We start from the raw sequence: 18,733 nt of genomic DNA, 5'->3' as shown, positions 1-18,733 counted from the left end.
GGCCGTGTGCAGATGGTCACAACTGGGTGGCTGACACCAACACGCCTAGATCACAGCTAGCTCTACGCTGAGCAGCAGGAGCTCCATATACCCTGCAGGCAGCCTGACCCTTGGAAACACCCAAACATATGGTTTCCAACATTTCCCACAGGTCTGACCCAGTGTGAGACATGATGGGGCAATGCCCTGTCCACATCTGGGTTGAGAGATATGGGACATAATGAGGACTAGATGAGGTCAGCGGGATAGAGACCAAGGCTGGATCCTCTGGGTTTCACAAAAGAAGACACGCCATAAACTCTGCTCTCTGCCCCTTTCAAAGTGAAACTAGTGCTCACAACTCTCCTGGCAAGAAGGTCACTACTAGATGCAGCCTCTTGACCCAGGAGGACCCAGACCACAGGTCAAAATAAGCATTTTCTTTATAAAGTGGTGTCCTGCAAGTATTTGATAAAGTAATGAGAAACCTGCTAACAGGCAGGCAGCCAGTTAGAGCAGTCACCATGGAAACAGCACATGGAAGGCAGCTGCTAGGTCTCAATCCTTCCTACAGCCAGAAGCAATAACGCCACACTATCTCGACTTTTCCTATCTCCCAAGACACTCGACAGGCTTTAATTATGTCTTTTTCTTATATACTGTCTTAGTCAGGGTTTCTACTCCTACATAAACATCATGACCAAGAAGCAAGTTGGGGAGGAAAGGGTTTATTCAGCTTACACTTCCATACTGCTGTTCATCACCAAGGAAGTCAGGACTGGAACTCAAGCAGGTCAGGAAGCAGGAGCTGATGCAGAGGCCATGGAGGGATGGCTTGCTTCTCCTGGCTTGCTCAGCCTGCTCTCTTATAGAACCAAGACTATGAGCCCAGAGATGGTCCCACCCACGAGGGGCCTTTCCCCCTTGATCACTAATTGAGAAAATGCTTTACAGTTGGATCTCATGGAGGCATTTCCTCAACTGAAGCTCCTTTCTCTGTGATAACTTCAGCTGTGTCAAGTTGACACAAAACTAGCCAGTACATATACCAAACTTCATTACTGTCGAAACTAGAAACTCCTTGCTCCTCTCCATGTCAGGCCTCTCACCTCTCCTGCATCCACCGCCAGTTACTGCTATGGGTCCCACCCTCCAAGGGGAACCCTTCTCAGGGAAGCATTTCCTCGTCAGGGATCCCTCTTCTTGGTTCCCACATTCCAGGGACATTCTCAGCAAACAGCAAGGTGCAAGGACCGCGGGCCAGCCATGTCTAGTTTTCAATCTCATTTCAACTTTACCAGGCATGCAGTGGGCACTGCGCATCAAGCACAGGAGATAGAGCTGTGAGACCACTGGCTACCCTCCCAGACTCCAAATCCCAACCAGGGATCACCAGAGGACAGAAATGATTGGAAGGTCAGAAGGTCTTTGGGGTCCAGAAAGTAAAAACAAACAAACAAAAACAAAAACAGAAACCCTCAAGAACAAGAACTGAGGCCAGCAAGATGACTCAGCATACCACCAAGCCCAATGACCTGAGTCTGATCCCTGGGTCGCAGCACATGGTAAGAGAGATAACCAACCCTTTGCAAGTTGTCCTGGGACCTCCACACACAGGTCTTCAAACACAAGCGCTCACACTTGAGCACACACGCACACACACACTTACTTTAATTTTAATGTTAAAAACATCAGAACGCTGCTAAGCAGGTAATGTGCTCCAGGAGAGAACTTGTGCAACAAGAGAGGTGACAAAGAACTGTCTTTAATTCCAATAGGAAAATGGGAGAGGGAAGGAGGCACAACTTTCCTGGCTTGTGGGATTTATACTTTGCCACAATGAGAAGCAGAGAAACCTGAAACAAGAGAGGGTTCATCCTACCTCACCATGAACATTTTAAAATTGTTTCTACCTTGAGCACACTACAGCAGCTTTTGTGAACAGTCTTCAGATCATAAAGCTGACTGAGGGCTCCTAGCAACCCACAAGCCACACACACACATACACACACACCCTCAAGGTTCAGGGAACATCTAGAAGATAGGTACAGAAAGAATATTACTCTGCCCGGGCAAACGGACCAAAGTCCAATTTCAACCAAGTGTTCATTCTAGAGGAGTCAGGCCGTTGAGAAAATAAAGCTGCCTGTTCACAGCCCTCTACACATTCTACCCATCCAGGCACTGGGCACGGGATGAGGAGAATCCCAACTGCAATGTAGCCTGTGGAGATAAAGCCATAGCTGTTCAAGAAGCTGATGTCAGCATGAGACTCATTCACTTCCTCCCTCTGAGGGGTGGGGCTCTGCCCATTTTTCCTAAAGCACTTTCCACTTATTACTAGGCAGTTCTACAGCTGCGGATAAGACCTGATAAGGTGGTGGGATTAGGGTAGCTCCTGGGGGGGGGGGGGACACTTCTAACCCTACTCATCCTTCTCAGGTATGTGAGTGGCTGAGTAGTACCACGCACATGAATCTGTAGGTATCTCTCCTATGCTCAGCACTGACACAAGAAGCCCCGAGATGCGGACCATGCCCAGTCGGAAGGCAGATGCAGCAGGCCTTAGCCACCTACCTTGCTTATGGGGCCACCCTTCCCACAACCACTGTCACTGGTCTGTGTGCTCCCAAAAGCCCCAGCTACCATGATCCTCAGATCCTAGGAACACTGCAGCCATTCTTCTCTGAGCAGTGAGATTGCCAGTGACGGCTCTTGGTCTCTGACATGGAACATACACAAGATGCTCCATGCAGACCTCTCCAAGGTATGAGTAAGCAAAGTGAGCGGTAAGTCAGGAGTGGGACAGGATGTCAGAGTCCAATACTGGCTGTCAGCACAGAGAAAGTCTGTATGTAACAGGTGTCACCACAGAAGCAGCAGCCTCATACACTCCATCAAGTTAGCTTTTCCTTAAGCAAATGCCTTAAAAGTCACTGCTTCATTAATTATTTTCTTTCTTTTTTTAAGAAAGGGTATCAGAGCCGAGCGTGGTGGCGCACGCCTTTAATCCCAGCACTTAGAAGGCAGAGGCAGGCGGATTTCTGAGTTCGAGGCCAGCCTGGTCTACAGAGTGAGTTCCAAGACAGCCAGGGCTACACAGGGTATCAGGATAGGAACTCATTCTGTGGCTCAGGCTGCCTTGAACTCAGTAATTCTCTTCCCTTAGCCCCTCAAGTGCTAAGATTACAGGAACAAATCAGGATTTACATGTTTCATCAAACTTCAGAAATTACACTGTGGTAACTGTAACAGTACTTGGAAAACACTGCTTTTTAAGTAACAGTAAGCTTTTAAGTTAATTAAAACAAATCTGCATGTACTTATGATACAACAATGTTTGACTGTTGAAACAGGGTTTCTCTGTGTATTCTCTGTGTAGCACCCTCACCAAGCTGTAGACCAAGCTGACCTTGAATTTACAGAGATCTGTCTGCCTCTGCTTCCAGAGTGCTGGGATTACAGGTGTGTTCCACCACCACCCAACCATAACAGGTTTTTAAAGACTTTCAATTTGGGCTAAATTCTTTTTTTAACTTTTTACTTATTTGTATGTGTGTGTGTTTGTGTGTAACACATGTGTGCTAAGTCTGAACGTGCCTGGAGGGGGCTTTAGAGTCTCTGGGACTGGACAGTTGTGAGCTGCCCTTTGAGGGCTGCACTGAACAAACCCAGGAAGAACAGCCAGTGCACTTAGCCACTGAGCCCTCTCTCTAGCTCTGGACTAAATTCCTTAAAACTAATTTCCTACTTTCAGAACAAGACTGGCTTATTTAGAAATAAAAATAAGTTTTGAATGCAAAGGGGTTTAATGATATTAGTCAAACAGAAAAGGGAAGTCTATTCCTAAGCCACTGCTCTCCTAAGCCACTGTTCATGCTTACTACCCTTCACCTGGGCCTCGCTCATCCCCAGCAGGAAGACCCGATGCAGAAGTCACTACTCTTCTCTCTCACTTCAGAGAAAACCTAAAGAGCAACACCTGGCACCACAGTGAAAGCCACCATCTGAGGAGAGGTGTTTGTGGGTGTGTCCAGCTGCTTAATTTCTCTAGGGAAGCTGTGACAGCTCACCAGGATTTAACCACACAGAAGGGATTCTCTTTCTGGTACAAACCTAGGGAAAGTGAGAGGCAAGCCTTAGCCTGCCCCTCTCCTTTCCCACAGTCTTAGACCTTGGCTCAGCATACACAGTGAGAACAGCATTCACCCCAAACTCTTTTTTTTTTTTCATTTGTGTGATACTGAGTAGCGTTTCAAAGCAAGCACACTTGCCTCTACATGGGAAATGACAACATTTGCATTCTGAAGTAATTTTTTTAAAGAGAAGACTAATAACTCATTGTGAAACTCCATGGTTTTTTCAGTTGCAAGTCACATTAAAATATAAACCCTGCATTTTACTGAATTTCTCTAAGTCATAAGCAGAACCATGTGCTTTGGGGTCACAGCCAAGCCAGTACAAAGTTGGGCCTGGCAGACCAAGACTGTCTCCAATTGCTGGCCTTCTCCTCAACACAGTTTTCTTCTCTCTGGAAGTTGGGCCATTCAGAGAGGCTGAGAAGAATAAGACATAGCTTTGAGCAATGCTTGCTATTTCCTTATTTTTTTTTTTTTCAGGACAATCTTGCCCTGAAGGAAGAGATCCTACAGAGCCAATCCCAGGCCGTTCACAGGCAGCCCACGCTGCCCTGCCGGTTTGCACAGTGGAGGTGAGAGTCAGGAGCTGCCCCTGGCACAGGCGGGTCTGTGCCTGGGCGGAGTGAACGTCAACAGGAGCTCAGCTTACAAAAGAGTTTCAGGTGAGGAAATCGCTAGAAGGTGACAGGCAGGGTGCTCTGGCAGCAGCAGACAGTTTGCTTTCTTTTCCTTCCTGTAGATCAGATTTTGACTTCTGGTTAGAAGGAATCACCTACAGAACACACAACCAGGCCGGCACCTTTCCACACCACATCTTACTACTCCTGCCTTGCACCAGGCTTTTCAGGAGGCCAGATAGTGCCGCAAAACAGTGGCATAAATTCTGGCTCCACCCGTCTGCTCAAAGACAAAGAAAGATGGTTTCAAAAGGCAATCAAAACAATTTCAAAAAGATAGAAATATGCCTTGAAAATCTTTTAAAATTCCTAAAGCAGAGTTAACACTGTGAGGGTAAGAATAGTTAATCCAGTTTCTTCAACCCAAAATTAGAAAAGGTTAGTGGCTTTCCCTGCATCAGGCACTGAGGTGCAGCAGGACGCCCCACAGCGCCTCCCTGGCTCTATTTTACTCTGGAAACTATATTTGGATCTCAACTGTACTGGTACAGGATACGCTGAGGAGTTTATGAAAGTAAAGATACCAAGATTTTATCATCGGCTAGAAATAATGGGCTTAAAACCTGATAATTAAAGAGCATGGTCACTCATGACGAACCTCACAAGCAGGTCTGCAGGGCACACCCGACCGATACTCAGACGCACAGAGCTTCAGGCAGGAGGTAGTACATGCCCCAAGCTCACTGGCGCACCTGACTCACCACATGCCCTCCCCCGCTGATGCCTGGAGTCAGATGGGCCAGGAAGGGCCAGGCACAGGTTCATCAGAACCTGTCTAACCGGCTAGAAATCTGCAGCGGCTCAGCTCCAAAGGGCACTGCTGCCCATCTGCTGGCTGCCAGCTTAGAATCAGATGGCTGTGAAGCAGAGGCTGGCAGCCCTGCAACCAGACAGCTACAGTTTCCACGCACAACATGCAGACATGAGTTCCCCAGCAACCCCTCAGGCTTGTCCCATAAGCCAGCAAGTCTAGACTCCCCAAGCCCAAAGAAACACGTGGACCCACAAGAGTTTCTACAGACTAGAAGTAGAGATGGCTGTACAACAACTTCTCCTTGGCCAGGAAATTCAGGGTCATTCCAGAGACTGAGCTGTATGTGAAGTGAAGGGCACTTCTGTGTTCACCCACTAAGTCTCAACAGAAGCCGCACTCTCCACACCACACCCAACATGAAGAGGGCCTCGTATCTCCCCACAGCACACCTAACTCAGAGCAAGCAAGTTCACTTAAGTTCTGGGAAGACAGTGCCAGGCTCAGTCAGGGCCGCCTTCTACAGTCCTCAGACAGTAACCTCGTGGCTAAGAGCTTGTGCAGGGCCAGAGCAGAGAGCCTTTTTGTGCTCCCCACCCCCTCCCCCACTATGGAAAGAGAACAGAGTGCTGAGTAGGAGGTCGGCATGGAGCCAGGTATGACCATGACCCTGACAGAGCAGTGATGACTGCCAGGAGCCTGAGAAGTCACCACTGATGGGACTTGGCTCTGCTGTGCAGTTGCCTTTTCTTCTCTGAGTGGTAAATGGTGACTCTGAAGAAGAAGGTACCATGTTCCTTCAGCAGCCATGGAAGCTCCTCACCATACTGTTCTAAGCGTAGGGAAAGCTGGAGCTGGAGAAGACAGAGCAGAGCCCAAAGACCCACCTACAGCCATAGCACCAAGACACAGCAGCCAACTTCAGAGCCAAGCTTTTCACAGACTGTCCATTTCCTTTACTGAATCCACCCAGGGATCCATCATTGCTGTGATGTGAGTTCTACAGCACAGAGTGAAGACAGACACTCTGGTGGGAACTGTGTAGCCCCGACTTTTCCCTCAGGACCAGGTGCCCTACAGGGACCTCTCCTCTGTACCTCCTGCCTTCCGAAGTGGCAGAATGGCCTTGAGACCCCACACCCAACAAAAATGAAGCATGAGAGAGCTAACCTAATGCCCCCTCTAACATGGCCACATGCTCCCGGGCCAGCAGGTCAACTCCTGTTCCCTTTACTCTATGATTCCCTCCCTCAGGCCATCCACCTTCCTCCATTCTGGATCAGAAGAGGGAGAAGGACGAGCCATGGCATCCTGGGGGTGGGGGTAGCTGCTCTCTGAACAAAACTGTGAGACCGAACACAGTCTGTCAGGACTGTTTTTATTTTGAAACAGGAAGCAAATGCACATCAGAGCCAAGGTCCTACCATCCTTCACCATCTCCTGGCAGGTCACTGGTACCAAGTCAGGGTCACGTCAGGGTCACATCTGGCTCTATGCCTAACTCCTACTCAACACTTTTCATCTTCAGGGGAGGAAACTGGAAGCCTGACTGCAGCTACCCACCTGACAGAGCCTGTGAACTGAACCAGACCCTGTCGTGTAAAGGAGCTTTGCTGCTCTGGGGCAGGTGTGAGCAAGAGAAAGACCTGTTCACTACTTATGCAAGTTGAAGATGAGGACAAGAAACAGTTGCAAGAACCTCCCTCACAGCCACATAAACAGCAAACAGAGGATGCACCTGCATGGCAACAGAATGGGACGCAGGGAGGTCACAGCTATGGACCAGGCCTGAGGATCAGCAGAAGGCCCTGGGCAGCTGGGCTCTTGCTCCTTCCCACCCAGAACCAAGTCTACAACCAACAGCACAGCTTCCTGGTAACTGTGCATATGTCAGGTCCCCATGAGTTGTGCCTCATCAGTATATGTTTATGCTCCATTGAATGAGACAGGTCCAGGACAGCTCCCTTCTGAAAGACCCCACAGTCAGATGTCAGGGAGGGGGGTAACGGGGGTGGAGGGAGGAGGGGGGTGGAGGGGGAATGTCCTGGAGCTGAGTCTTGAAATGAGGTGAGGGGCAAGTAGCACCATAAGGATGTTCTAGGGGGTCCTGGAAATTTAGCAGCTGGCTCAGACTTTCAGGTATCTGGGAAGTACTGGAATATCTGCTTTTCCTGAGGCTGGTTTTGTCTGTTCTGATTTCCCAAGTTGTGTGGCCACATCCACCTCACCTTCATTCAGCAACTTAAAGAATAAATAGTACTGGAGAGCTCTGTGAGGTGGGAAAGTATTCTTAGACGAGGAGTGGCAGGTGCCTGGTCACTAGACTCCAGTACCTGAGGGTCCTAGGTGTAGGGGCAACGGCGGCGGCTCCAGGTCTGACCTCAGAAACATCATGCCTTGGGCATGGTGCCCAGGCTCTTCTGCCCGACTTTCTGGAGTTTTTTTTTCTTTTTCCTTTCCCTTGGAAGGATGCAGGACAAGTGTGCCCTCAGCACAGACATCTCCTCAGTTTTGTACAGCAATTGGTACATAAATTTGGGGGGTGGGGGGTGGGAGGTGGGAGGTGGGAGGGATAGCAGTAACCTTTCGAGTTCAAGCTTCATTCTGTTTCTGAGGAGCCAAAGGAGGGCACCACGCAGTTCAGGGTGTCTGTCCATCTGGTGTGGATGGTGCAACGGGTGCTCTCCGACTGAGTCTTCTCATGCTCATTAGGGCAACACCAATAATCTGCTCTGTCCTCAGCACACTATGGGATGGCTCCAGAGTATTCAAGTGACTGGACTTTACTCTGTTCCCATGCATGTAATCTCTTCTGAACATTTGGAAAGGTCTGAAGTGGAACCTGGGACCCATTTGCTTCCCTGGACAGCCATGTTTGGAACCCTATCTCCCCACATAGCAGATCCTGTCCCGTTCCACAAGATAAGGTAGTCTTTTCCTCTCTTGCCCATCTCTTAGAGAGGAGGGGCAGGGCACAAGGATGCTGATATTGGCAGCTAGTTGTAGAGAATGGCTTACCTAAAGCCAACAGGTTACAGGCAGATGGTATGTTTATCTGAGGCACGTCTGCCACATGACACAATCACTCTTGAACGCAACCAAGAGGCATTACCTTGAAATGGCAGTCACAAAAGGTGTCAACTCCTGAGGTTCATAGGCACGTGCAAAAGCCCAGCACACATAACAGGCAGCATCCCTGACATTGGCCCCAACGCTGCAGGCACCCCGCTTCTCATCGTAGGTAAGGGCCTTCAGGATCACCGTGACAACTGGCAGGAAACAAAAACAAAGAGCAGTTGATGGCAAACCATGAGGCAGAATCACAGACAGGAGTCAAAACCTGCTCAGGAAAAACAAAACAAAACAAACAAAAAACCCTGAAAGGGAAGCAAGCCCATCAGCTCAAAGGTACAAAGGAAATTTGGGTTTCCCAAGAATCACATAAAGAAATGACAGTTCTTCAGAACAATAACCATAGCTAGGCTGCCAAATCTGTGGCCACACCAACAGAGTACAAAACTTAGAAGCCCACAGCAGGATAGGAAGGGCCGTGTGTTTATGGGGAGCACTGGTGACACCCACAAGTGAGGCGAATGGATGTGAAACCATAGGACACCATCCAAATCTTCTTATCACAGACTTCAACAACCTCAGAGAGAGAAGAAGGCACCAGACCTAGACCAGAGAGGGAACCTCCACAGACACCCATGTGTCTGGAAAGCCAGTCCTAGGTTGCCTTGTATGTACAGGACTGTCTGCTTGTTTGACCATAGAAAGTGTCTATAGTAACCAAGAGATAAAGTCATATGAATTCCTCTTTGGTTCTAGTAAAAATATACAACCAGGCAATTGACATATATGCATGCACAGAGACAGACAGACACACACACAAACACAGACACGCATACACACACACACACACACACACACACACACACACACAGCAGTTGATACAAAGAGGCGATGTATGCAAGAATACTGGAACATTAAGTTATTCCTGTATTCATAGCACTCCTGAGTATTTACTTGAAGGGTTCTTAAGTCATCACATCACAGACAGACTTGCTCACCAATGCTTTTTGTTTTATTTGTTTAAGGCAGTGTCTCACCATGCAGCTCTAGTTGGTTGGCCTCAAATTAGCTATGTAAATCAGGCTAGGCTACCCTCGACCTCTGCCTGCCTCAGCTTCCCAAGTGCAGGGAGTAAAGCTGTGTGCCTCCATGCCCAACACACTCATCAGGGTTTATCTGCAGCACTGTTCAAATGGCTAAATTATAGGACCAACCCAGGTATCCATCAAGAGAAGAATGGATAAAGGAAATATAGTACATCTAAACAACTAGGTTTTCTTCCACCATAAGTGAAAACAAATCAGGGGGCTCTGTCAATAAAGTATCTGTACTGCAAACATGAAGAGCTGCATGGGCTCTCTGGCACCTATATAAAAGCCGAGCATGCCAGGGTGTGTGACCCCAGCTCTTGGTAAACAAGGAGACAAGGGGATCTCTGGAGCTCATTGGACAACCAGCATAGCCAAATAAATCTATGAGTTCCAGGATCAGTGAAAGAATCTGTCAAAAAATAAGATGGACATCAACAGAAGATATCTGACATTGACTTCTGACTCCCACATGTGTATGCACACACACGCACACTCTCTCTCACACACACATACACTCTACATACAAAACAAACACAAATGAAATCATGCTATTTACAGGAAAATGGCTGTAACTAGAGATTATCACATCAAACAAATTAGCTCGCTCAGATAAATATCACATTTCTCTCTCATTTGTACATCCTAGATTTTATGCAAAAATCATGTATACACATGACATGAAAGCAGAAGCAAACCATTTGGGAAAACAGAAGGGAGCTAAAAGGAGGGAAAAGGAGGGGGATATGGCGAGGAACTCAGTAAAAGTATATTATGCACTTTTATGAAAATGTCCTTTTGACATCCAGTACTGTATACTCTATAGCTGTGCGCCAACAAAAGGTGCAATCAGGGCTGAGGAAATGGCTCCATTGGTAAAGTGCCTGCCACGTAAGCTCGAGGACCTAAGTTTACATCTGCAGCACACACAGAAAAATCCAGGATAGTGCTGCACACTCCAACTCTGGACAGAGAGATGTAAGAGGAGCCCCGTGGCTTGCTGGACGACTAATCTCACCAAATAGGTGCAACTCTAGATTCAGTGAATAACCTTATATTAGAAATAAAGTAGAAAGAGATAGAAGACACCCAAAATTGCACCCTGGCCTCCACAAATACACATGTGTATGTGCACACCTGTGCACACATACACATATACCACAGAAAAAGGAAAAACAAATGTTACTGTATATTCTGTTCTGTATATTCATTTCTTTGTAAAGAGCTGCTTATTAAGATGTATACACGTCTTAAAGCCGAACCATTACACTTCTGAACCACATAAAGGAATTTAATGTATCTACTATGTGGGGGAGGGGGGGCGTGGTGGATGCATGTACAGGTGGCACAGGCATAGAGGTCAGAGGACAGCCTTCAGGAATTAATTCTCTCCTTCCACCATATGAGATCCAAGCAGCCAACTCAGGTTGTCAGAGTTGGTAGCAAGTGGCCTTATCTGAGCCATCTCGACAGTCTAGAATTTAATTTTATAAGAAAATCAATTGTTAATTTTTTTTTGTTTTTTGGTTTTTTTTTTTTTTTTGTTTTTCGAGACAGGGTTTCTCTGTATAGCCCTGGCTGTCCTGGAACTCACTCTGTAGACCAGGCTGACCTCGAACTCAGAAATCCACCTGCCTCTACCTCCCAAGTGCTGGGATCAAAGGCTTGCGCCACCACCGCCCAGCTTCAATTGTTAATTTTTAAAAGCCTCTAAAAAGTAGTAATGGAAAATAGCAACAGAGAAAAACTTAAGAAAAAAACTTGATTTTTACAATGCAAAGATAGGCTATTCTTTTAAAGTCACACTAAGTAGACTTTTCTAAAAGAGCATGCTGAAAGTCTCAATTTCTTGATCCCAGTTAGACAACCGTGCTGTAGTAAGGAACACTGGGCAGCTCTCACTGGTATCTTTAAAATGTGTTTAAAACATAATTTGAGGACTAGGAATATGGTTCACTGGTACAGAACCTAGGTGCATTGCATGTGTGTGGCCCTGGGGTCAATGTCCAGTGTCATACCTACAGAGACAGAGGAGCCTCCTGCTGGCATCATAGCTCAGACAGTGTCTGTAGCTATGTGTTCCTTGAAAAGAAGGGGGCAGGGCGTGGTGGCGCACTCCTTTAATCCCAGCACTTGGGAGGCAGAGGCAGGAGGATTTCTGAGTTCGAGGCCAGCCTGGTCTACAAAGTGAGCTCCAGAACAGCCAGGGTACACAGAGAAACCCTGTCTTGAAAAACCAAAAAAAAAAAAAAAAAAAAAAAAAAAAAGAAAGAAAGAAAGAAAAAGAAAAGACGGGGGTTTCAAAGCAATTTGGGGTTCAATGATTAACCTTACTGGCAGAAGCTCGACACAAACACTGAAGGCTACCAAGGGAGGATTCACAGCTGATAGATAAATCAAGGATTTAGTCAAATACCGGCAGCAGACACAAAGGGCATGTGAGTGTCCAGGGTCTCCAAAGGCAAGATAAATGGAGCACGCTGCTTCTAGGACTGCATGCACGCCACCCTCAGAACCATGCTGCTTCTAGGACTGCATGCACGCCACCCTCAGAACCTGTGCTCTGTCTACATCCTCACCACGCATGAATACCAAGCCTGTGTCTACAAACAGTGTGAAGAGAGGCAGCACTTAGCTATGTGCATGTGAGGTGCCCATCTCCTGCATGTGCAATTATCCACCAGAAAATAGCACCTAGAAATATATTGGCAAAAAGAAAAACCAAACCAAACCAAACCAAACCAAACCAAACCAAACCAAACCAAAAACAAACAAAAGCCCTGAAGGGTCATTATTAATGTTATAAAACCAAATCTCTGCCTTTCTGCTTCTAAATTTTCCTATATAAATAGTAATTGTTCAATGGAATCTATTTCACATAGCCGTGGTATTTCACAGAGGCTGTAAAAATGTGCACAGGCGAGAGAGAGAGCACGAGGCCCTGGACATCCTAAGGGAACAATGTGGGATGTAGTGAGTCCTCATGAAGATGAGGAGTCACCTAAGCTGGTCCTGCTGAGAACCCCCAAATAAGGCCTATCCCCTGACAAATATCACAGCATTAGGAATGTGAGTGTAGCTTCTAGATGTCCAAGATAGAGTCCACATTCCCAGCAGTTTCACATATAAGTGGCCACACTGGAGTCTTGGGCATAGTGTAGGGCCAGCTATTCCTGGCCTCTTCAAAGCCAATCTCTGAGTCAGCTCCATCCACAGAAACAGCTCCTCCACTCTGTCAGCTCGGCCCAGCCCCATTTCCCGTGCTTTCCAGAGGCACTCTGTGTGTGATCACAAAGGCCAGCTCCTTCACAGCATTCTTGAGATCCCTACAACTCCTCCCCAGTTCCCACCTAGCCTTACAGTCCCCCTACTCTGCCAGAATTCCCATCGCAGACTATGTCCCAGAGACTCCCTTATCCTACAAGGCTTCTCTGCACCCCAGGAAACAGGCAGACTCTCAGGAGCAGGAAGCAGACCAGCAGGAAGCCAGAAGCTGAACCCAGTTATCTGACAGACTATTCATTACTCCTGTAAACACTTGATGTTCCCCCCAAACATGGAGCTGATGGTTAAATATCAACCTAGCAAAAGACAACCACCTTGAGGGCTACGGATTAGAAATTATATCTACAGTTATCTCAATTTGAACTATATCCAATCTGCAATGCTGAAAAGGTCCTCTGTTCATTGAAACAGGCCCAGCTGACCCGGAACTACTCCCAGTTTACTAGTATATAGCTCGAATCCACAACTCTGTTAATTAACAGGTTGCCCACTAGGGAGCAAACAATGTCAAGAAGATTGGCTGTGGCACCTGTGGGAGGGCAGCATCCATATGCGTAGAGTCACTGCCAGCTGGACTCCCTGGAGCTCAGTAGGCACCAGAGCCCAGATGCTCTGGGCAAGGCCAGCCAGCAAGCCTCTGGCCTCAGGGAAACCTGGATGTGTTCTCTAAGTGTCAACTTATCACTCCACAGGACAAAATCAATTTCCAGACAGACAACTGCAAGTGGCAGTGTCAGCACTCTCCATGTCCACTTCACATCTCTCCTACACCTTGCCAGGAAACTGGTGCCACCCACGAGCAACCCCAACAGGCAAACACAGACCTCCCACACCACAATACCCAGCCCAGCCACAGCACCCAGGTTTCTGTCCCCAAACTGAAGTAAGATAATTTGGGAAACTAGCCCTTCTCGGGGACTTGTTGACATAGCCAGCTGCAAGGAAATCAAGTGATGGGTCTGAATCCACTAAAAGTATGTCTTGGTGGACTTTCTCAGAGTGTAATTCCATTTACTGTTCAGAGGACCAACTGCCTGGGAGGATACCTGATGGTTCTAACTACCCATTCCATCTGAGAGACCACAGGAGTTGCAGGCTCCAAGAACCCACTCACATCTTGCCTGTCTCCAGACAGCCAGGACCTTCAGATGTCAAACTATGCTGAGACTCTCATGCCTGTGTCCTTCCACAACTCTAAGCTAGAAAAGCAGGAAATAAAGCTCGTTAGGGCCTCAGGCCCCACAGGCACCCATAGGTGCCAATGCTGTCCAGCAAAGACCTGACAGTCCTCCCCTATTCTGGCCCACAGCCCAGTCAGCAGTCTTCAGGGACAGCATCCTGGCTTTTCTTGTGCTGAGATACTTAAAAGCATCCTCCACAGAAGCACAGCACACACCAGGAGCTAACAAGGAATATGGCATGAGGCAATGACCACCAACGACTGGCTCCTGAATGGAGGCTGGCCTAGTAAGGGCAGGATGCTATGATACGGATCACTGGAAAGGAACTGATTTGTAGAAAGGACAACGTGGGAAAGACAGCAATGGCTGATCCTGTAACAGAAAAATAGGGAAGCTAGACTGTTGCCTCCGATTCATCCCAAGGTGTGAGAGTAGCAGCCTGGCACTCAAAGACAGGTTGGGCCTAGGTCTGCTGCTCCTGGGGGGGGGGGGGGTGACCTCCTGGGCTGTCCAGCCTCTGCCATGTGAAAGGAAGACATTGAGTTTCCAGCTCTGGTATTCAGGGATCTGGGAAACAGAAGTCAGAATATCTTTCATGGTTACAAGGGCACTCACAAAGCTGGGCTCAGGGGAGGGAGATGGTGATTTGGAACAAGAAACTCTTTGCCTTCAACCTTTATATAATCATTATCAGACTGAAAGTCAAAAACAGCTCTTTCCAGATTCAACAGGTTTAAAATAAGGAAACTGTTCAATAGCTTTGAACAAAAACCTTTCTCATGGTTCCAATTACACACTGCAAATGCATGTCAAATATATATATCATACCCCAGAGGGCTTCCTTTTGGCAACTTGGGAGTCCAGCAAGGTAATTTAAACACCCTTCTCTCTAGACAGCATGTCGTTTGTTTAACACAGGCTGCCTAAGGAAGCAGCAGCCTCCAGGTGAGAGCAGTGAGTTAACCCCCAGAGCTCCGCATTCCTCACTGCAGGGTCTGTAGAGCCTGTAAGCCAGGGACACAAAGATTCAGCTATCATCTGCGTAAGCAGAAACAAGCAGCCCATAAAAACCACCACACGGTTACATCTCCTGACAGCCACTCGGCCATACTAATTTAAAACAAGTTAAGGCATTGGGCAATCGTGGATTGTACAGGTTTCTGAGGTGTGTCTGGTGCAAACCCCAGGCTCTGCTCGACCTTCCCAACTCAAACTCAATGGTAAAGAACTTGCAGAGATGGAGGTGTACAGTGGTGTGAGCAATCCTGAGAAGAGAGTATGAAAAAATCAACTATTCTAATGCAGTCCAGGAGGCCAACAACAGGTAAAATACTGGCCATGGCCAGACAGACATACCACAGGGAGCAGCAGTGTCTCCCAAGCAATGCCCAAATCCTGACCCACCTCATCCCACGAGTGGAGCCACACTCAGACCCAGAAGCCTGCCCACCAAGCCTGAGCCTCAGGGGCCCAGTTTCCGAGATCAGGTGTGGCTGCAGGACCTGCCCCTTGTACCAACAGCCATTGTACTGTTCTTAAGAATGTAGTTCAACTTGCTCAGGAAAAATGCCCCTCGAATGTGCTGAAGATAGGAAGAATGATCTACAGAACATCTGGATTAATTTCCCACAGGCCATGTAAGAATGCCTCCAGAAGCCCCTCACTAGCCTACAGCAGCAGCAGCAGTAGCAGCATCTGGCCTATGACCATGGAATCCCAACTGTGTGGGAAGGAAGGGCAGATTTGTGGATCTGGCCTGCCCTTGAAGGGCCAGGGACGACTCAGCCCACACCCAGTGCTGCAGGGAACACATTCTCAGATATCATCTGGCTCTGTACCCTCCAAAGGCACTTCAGGGGGGGGGTCTACCTACCAAGCAGGTCATTACATTAAGCCCACACTTAATCCAGAAAAAGGTTCTGTACTCACCTGGGTCCCAGAAACCCTCCAACTATACAGTCAAGAGCCAAGGTTCATCTGTCCATACAACCCAGCCAGGTGTCCTGAAGATCTCATGAGAAACTCCAACAAGCAGGTACACAGTTACCAGTTTGGCAGTGCCCTTTATTCCAAACGTGCTTCCCCCACCCCCAAGAAATTCATTCACAGGAGAAGACATTTCCACTTGAAATTAAGACTCACTAGGGAAGGACCCTTCAGAAATTCTAAGCCCACCCCACCTACATTAGCCTCCTGGGTGGTACAGCAGATTCTGTTGGGAACAATGACATTTCATCAGTGAAATGACCACATCCACTTCTATCCCTATAAACTGGAGAATGAGATGAAATCCATATAACAGGTAGTAAGAAGTATGGGGCACCTATAAACGCAACATTCCTGATTGGTGTGACTGGAAGTAGATAACAGAGGGAGACAGGGGAGAGCTACTGAGGGAACACAAGTCTTATGGTGACACTATAAAGCCACACACACACACACACACACACACTCTCACTCACTCATCTGGGAATCTCTGCTAGCTACAAGTGTTGTGCCCAAACCAACACTGTAATTCTGAAAGATCCACCGGGTCTTCCTGAACACTTCTTTGTACTCTTATAAACTTGTTAAGTGCTTCAGAATGAAAAATAAAAAGAAGAGCAGAAGAAGGTGTTACAGTTTGGAGATGAAGCATATGCCCAGAGATTGCTGAAGGCTTGGTGGCACTACTGAAATGAAAGGATCGATCACAGGGGTGCTAACTTTATCAATGGATACTGATGACCTCACAATGCACGGCCAGTGGGGCCTAAATGGAGGAAGTTAGCCACTAGGGAAATGCTTTAAAAGATTATATATGTGTGTGTGTGTGTGTGTGTGTGTGTGTGTGTGTGTGTGTGTGTGTGTGTGTGTGTGTGTACATATATATATTCGACTCTTTCCCGAGTTCTCCTCCTGGCCCCTGGTATAGCACAACAGTTTGCTTTGCCATGATGGTTTGCACCACACCACGGGACCAACTGATCACGGTCTGATACCTTGGTATCATAAGCCAAAGCAAACCCTTCCCTCTTAACTTTCCTCAGGTAAATTGTCAAAGCAATGAAGAACGACTAGCACAGAAGTCAAACCAAGCTGAGACCCAAGCAAAAGCCTGGGGTGTACAAGATGGTAGTTCACCTAAGAAGCGCCAAAGAGCAGCCTGAGTATCACCTGTATACACAAACAATGCCTTGAGCCCAGCACAGGCTGCATTTGTACAGGTATGACAACGATGTCACATTCAGTACCCACAGAATACCTGTGTACAAGTGGCGTGAGGAAACAGTGTTCTGTACTTAGAATAGCTGTGTCCCTCTAAAGCTCGTGTCTTGAACTATGATCACTAAAGTGTTGGTACAATGTGACCTAGGGTCAGGTTATGAAGTCCCCACCAAAAACTGGAATGGTGTATGATAAGGTAGCCTAATAAAGGTCTAAAGCCCATCCTCACAGAAGGACACACCAAGTGTGAGTAAAGGGACACTGTCAGACTCACAATGTGCTAGCTGCTTCATCTGGGACTCCCAGCTCCAAAGTGGGTACAAACAGTAAATTTCTCATGTCTACAAATTAACTGTCCAGTATGAGCTGGTTTGTTATAAGAGCCCCAAAGAACTGACACTATATCCTGAAAAGCACAGGACTCTGAAAAGCCATACTGACTGAGCATGGCCTAGCACCTGCCTGGATGGAAAGGCCAGAGGCCCTCCCTCTCCAAATGTGACTGGGAAGACATGGAGAAGGCATTGGCGAGCAATTAGGGATCCAGGACAACAAGAAAACACCCACTAGGCTACATTCAAAGATGTCTGAAAGAATACAGCCACAGAGCTTTGTCCCAGCGTGCAAGGCAAAACCTCCATGTGAAGCCAGGCTTAAGCTCACACTGTAATTCCTGCACTCAGGAAGACGAGGCAGATCAATTCCTATGAGTTCTGGTTTAGCTGAGCCAGTGAATGAACCCTGTCTTTAAAAAAACACAAAAAAACAAAAGCAAACAAATAAAACAACTTGTGTGAGAGCCCACACAGTTCGGGTGACAGGACAGGCAGCAAGAGTTCACTGTGTCCCCATGTATTCCAGAGAGTTGGCAGAAGATACGAAGATTGACCATGAAAGTTTTCAAGACAAGGGGGAAATCAAGTGTTCTGTCCCTTGGGGGACACCTGCACTTTCCCCAGGGTGTGTGTGTCTCTCCAGAAGGAGCACCCACCCTACCTGGAGGGGTTACTTACAAGCCAGCTAACCCAAGGCAGCAGTGCCTACCTCTCAGTCCAAGGTTACAGCCACCTCCCACCCATATTCCACACCCTAGAAGTAGCAGCTGCCACCAAAGCGGCACAACAGGTCTATGCTATCCGCCCTTTCACCAGAATGGAGAGTCATCGTCAAATGCGAGTCGCTGCTCCATATCACAAGGTTTTTGGTAGAGGAGAAAATTGAGCTGCGGCTGCAACTAATGAAATATGGTGTCCAAGTGCTGTCACATGCTCTGACAGCAACTGGCCAACAAGAGATGACAGATGAGGCTAGAGGAGAAAGCCAGACGTCCATGGGAACACCCAATTCCTTTCCC

At 47.6% G+C, this 18,733-nt stretch overlaps 1 protein-coding gene across 5 annotated transcripts in view; it reads right to left on the bottom strand.

The window, feature by feature from the left end:
• The window catches only part of Tbcd (tubulin-specific chaperone d), a 165,180-nt gene that overhangs the window by 67,504 nt on the left and 78,943 nt on the right, over positions 1-18,733 (bottom strand). For 4 of the 5 annotated variants that reach the window (NM_029878.4, XM_006531973.4, XM_030245468.1 and 1 more), the window contains one exon: positions 8,659-8,815. In NM_029878.4, the coding sequence (NP_084154.1) occupies positions 8,659-8,815 (157 nt within the window). Of the gene's footprint in view, positions 1-5,393; positions 5,462-8,658; positions 8,816-18,733 lie in introns of those variants that run through there. The other variant, XM_006531975.1, reaches the window with a different exon arrangement.

The sequence above is a fragment of the Mus musculus genome, chromosome 11 (assembly GCF_000001635.26).
Source record: "Mus musculus strain C57BL/6J chromosome 11, GRCm38.p6 C57BL/6J".
Lineage (NCBI taxonomy): Eukaryota > Metazoa > Chordata > Mammalia > Rodentia > Muridae > Mus > Mus musculus.
The sequence above is the reverse complement of the archived record's forward strand: the minus strand, read 5'-3'. Positions and strand labels throughout refer to the sequence as shown.